Source organism: Chenopodium album, chromosome 14, assembly GCF_948465745.1.
Source record: "Chenopodium album chromosome 14, dcCheAlbu1.1, whole genome shotgun sequence".
Classification (NCBI taxonomy): domain Eukaryota; kingdom Viridiplantae; phylum Streptophyta; class Magnoliopsida; order Caryophyllales; family Amaranthaceae; genus Chenopodium; species Chenopodium album.
The window spans coordinates 50,098,965-50,101,281 of record NC_137847.1 but is presented as its reverse complement, the minus strand read 5'-3'; the positions used below and the strand labels follow the sequence as shown (position 1 = coordinate 50,101,281).

General features: G+C 36.3%; 1 protein-coding gene across 1 annotated transcript; it reads left to right on the top strand.

Moving 5' to 3' along the window:
• Positions 1 to 440: 440 nt before the first annotated feature.
• Positions 441 to 1,790, top strand: LOC145578257 (uncharacterized). Its single transcript, XM_081635611.1, has one exon. The coding sequence runs from the start codon at positions 441 to 443 to the stop codon at positions 1,788 to 1,790; it is 1,350 nt and encodes a 449-aa protein (XP_081491737.1).
• Positions 1,791 to 2,317: the final 527 nt, after the last annotated feature.

Below are 2,317 nucleotides of genomic sequence, written 5' to 3'. Positions count from 1 at the left end.
AATGCCAAGTTTACCTTTGAAAATCCATTTTTCAGTTATGGACGGTGGCAGGATAAAAAACAATGACCCAAATATTCGTCACTCGTACCAGTTTAAATAAGACTCTTCTACGTAGTAAGTTATTTATTTAAATATCTGTTTTCTTTTGATAGAAAAAATTAGATTATCGCACGATTTTAACCAAAAAAAAATTATAGAATAGAACTCTTATATACATTGAATCTTTTCAATTTTGTCATAAATTTATTGAAAGTAGATTTATTAAAAGGAATATAATTTTATTATTTTAGGAAATTTCTAAATGTTTGAATATTAATGTTAAGACAAAGAGAAGAGAGAATTATCTTTATATCATACTCTAATATTCCATATGACTATTTTTATATCATACATTCATCTCAAGTGCCTATGTAAGTTCTCTGCCTACTATTCCTACTTTAATGGAAGACACTATATCAAATTTAGCTCCAAATTCCCTGCCGATTTCATGCATGGTGTGGAATGTGCAAGGGGCCGGTAGTCGTACTTTTATTGGTGCTCTACAGGATGTAGTAAGAAATCATAAACCTAATGTTATTGCTCTAGTTGAAACTCATATGGGGGGTCAACAAGCGGAACGTATTTCATCTATCCTAGGATACACAGGTCACACTAGAGTTGATGCTCAAGGTTTTAGTGGAGGTATATGGATATATTGGAAACCTGACCATGTGACAGTGGAACCAATTTTACAGCATAATCAACATATTACTATGGATATTAGAAGAGTTGGTGAGGAACCATGGTATTTCACAGCAGTTTATGCTAGCCCGGATCCAATTAAAAGAAGTGATCTTTGGCGTGAATTACAAGATTTTGCTAGAACTCACTATAAACCATGGATGATTGCAGGAGACTTTAATGATACTCGTTTTACTCATGAACGTAGCACTTGTTGCCCTGAGACTTCTAGGCGGGTAGCAAGGTTCAATGAATGGGTTGAGAATATGAATTTGTTAGAAATTGAGTTTAGTGGCCCGAGTCACACTTGGTCAAGAGGTAACAGTATTGACACCCGTACTAGTGCTAGGCTGGATAGAGCATTATGTAATGGGGAATGGAGCTTAAGATTTACTCATGCTGAGGGTAAAAACTTACCTGCAATCCAATCGGATCATTGCCCTATTCTAATTGATCCAAATGGTTTTGCTCCGGTTACATCCGTTAACAAGCCCTTCAAATTTCAGGCTGCTTGGTTAACTCATGATTACTTTCGTGAGTTTATAGAAGACAAATGGGATAAAAATAGGCCTCTTATTCCTTTATTGAAGAAATTCAGTGAAGATTTGCAAGAGTGGAATAAGAATGTTTTCCACAATATTTTTTTTAAAAAAAGGAATTTGTCAGCACGGATTGGTGGTGTGCAAAAATGCCTAGCCGAACAAAAATCTAGAGACCTCATCAAACTTGAAGCTAAACTACGCAGAGAGCTTGATGAGGTTCTTATCCAAGAAGAGCTACTATGGTATCAAAAATCGAGGGTCGATTGGATTCGCGATGGTGATAGGAATACTTCCTTTTTTCATTTGAGTACGATTGCTCGTCGTTGGAGGAATAATATTACCGCAATCAAGGAGAGTACAGATGGAATATGGATTTATGAGAAAGATCGAATACAAGATCACATTGTCTCGTACTTTACCAAATTATTTGCAGATGAAGAGCAGCCAGATTGTGGTCCTTTGCCATCAGATATTTTTCCTGAATTCACGAATAGAGACTGGGATCTTTTGTCAAGGCCGTTTGCATGATGTGAAATAGAAAAAGCAGTGTTCGATATGGGGGCTATGAAAGCTCCGGGTCCAGATGGTTTCCAACCTTTGTTTTTTCAAAAGCATTGGGACTTAGTAGCAGAAAATGTGTATAAAGTGGCTCTTGATGCTCTAAATGGTAAAGGATTACCGGAAAATTTGAATGATACTTTTATTGTTCTTATTCCGAAGGTGGATACTCCAGAGCTTGCTTCTCAATTTCGACCTATTAGCCTTTGTAATGTGGCTTATAAAATTATTACGAAGGCTATTGTCAACCGTATCAAACCAATGATGCCTCACTTGACTTCCTGTACGCAGACAAGTTTTGTGCCTGGAAGACAAATTACAGACAACATTGTTATTGTTCAAGAGGTCATTCACACTATGAGGAATAAGAGAGGAGGTAAGGGATACATGGCGATTAAAATTGATTTTGAGAAGGCGTATGACCGTCTGAAATGGGAGTTCATTAGAGATACGTTATATGAAGTTCGATTCCCTATTCTTATAAATGAACTTATAAT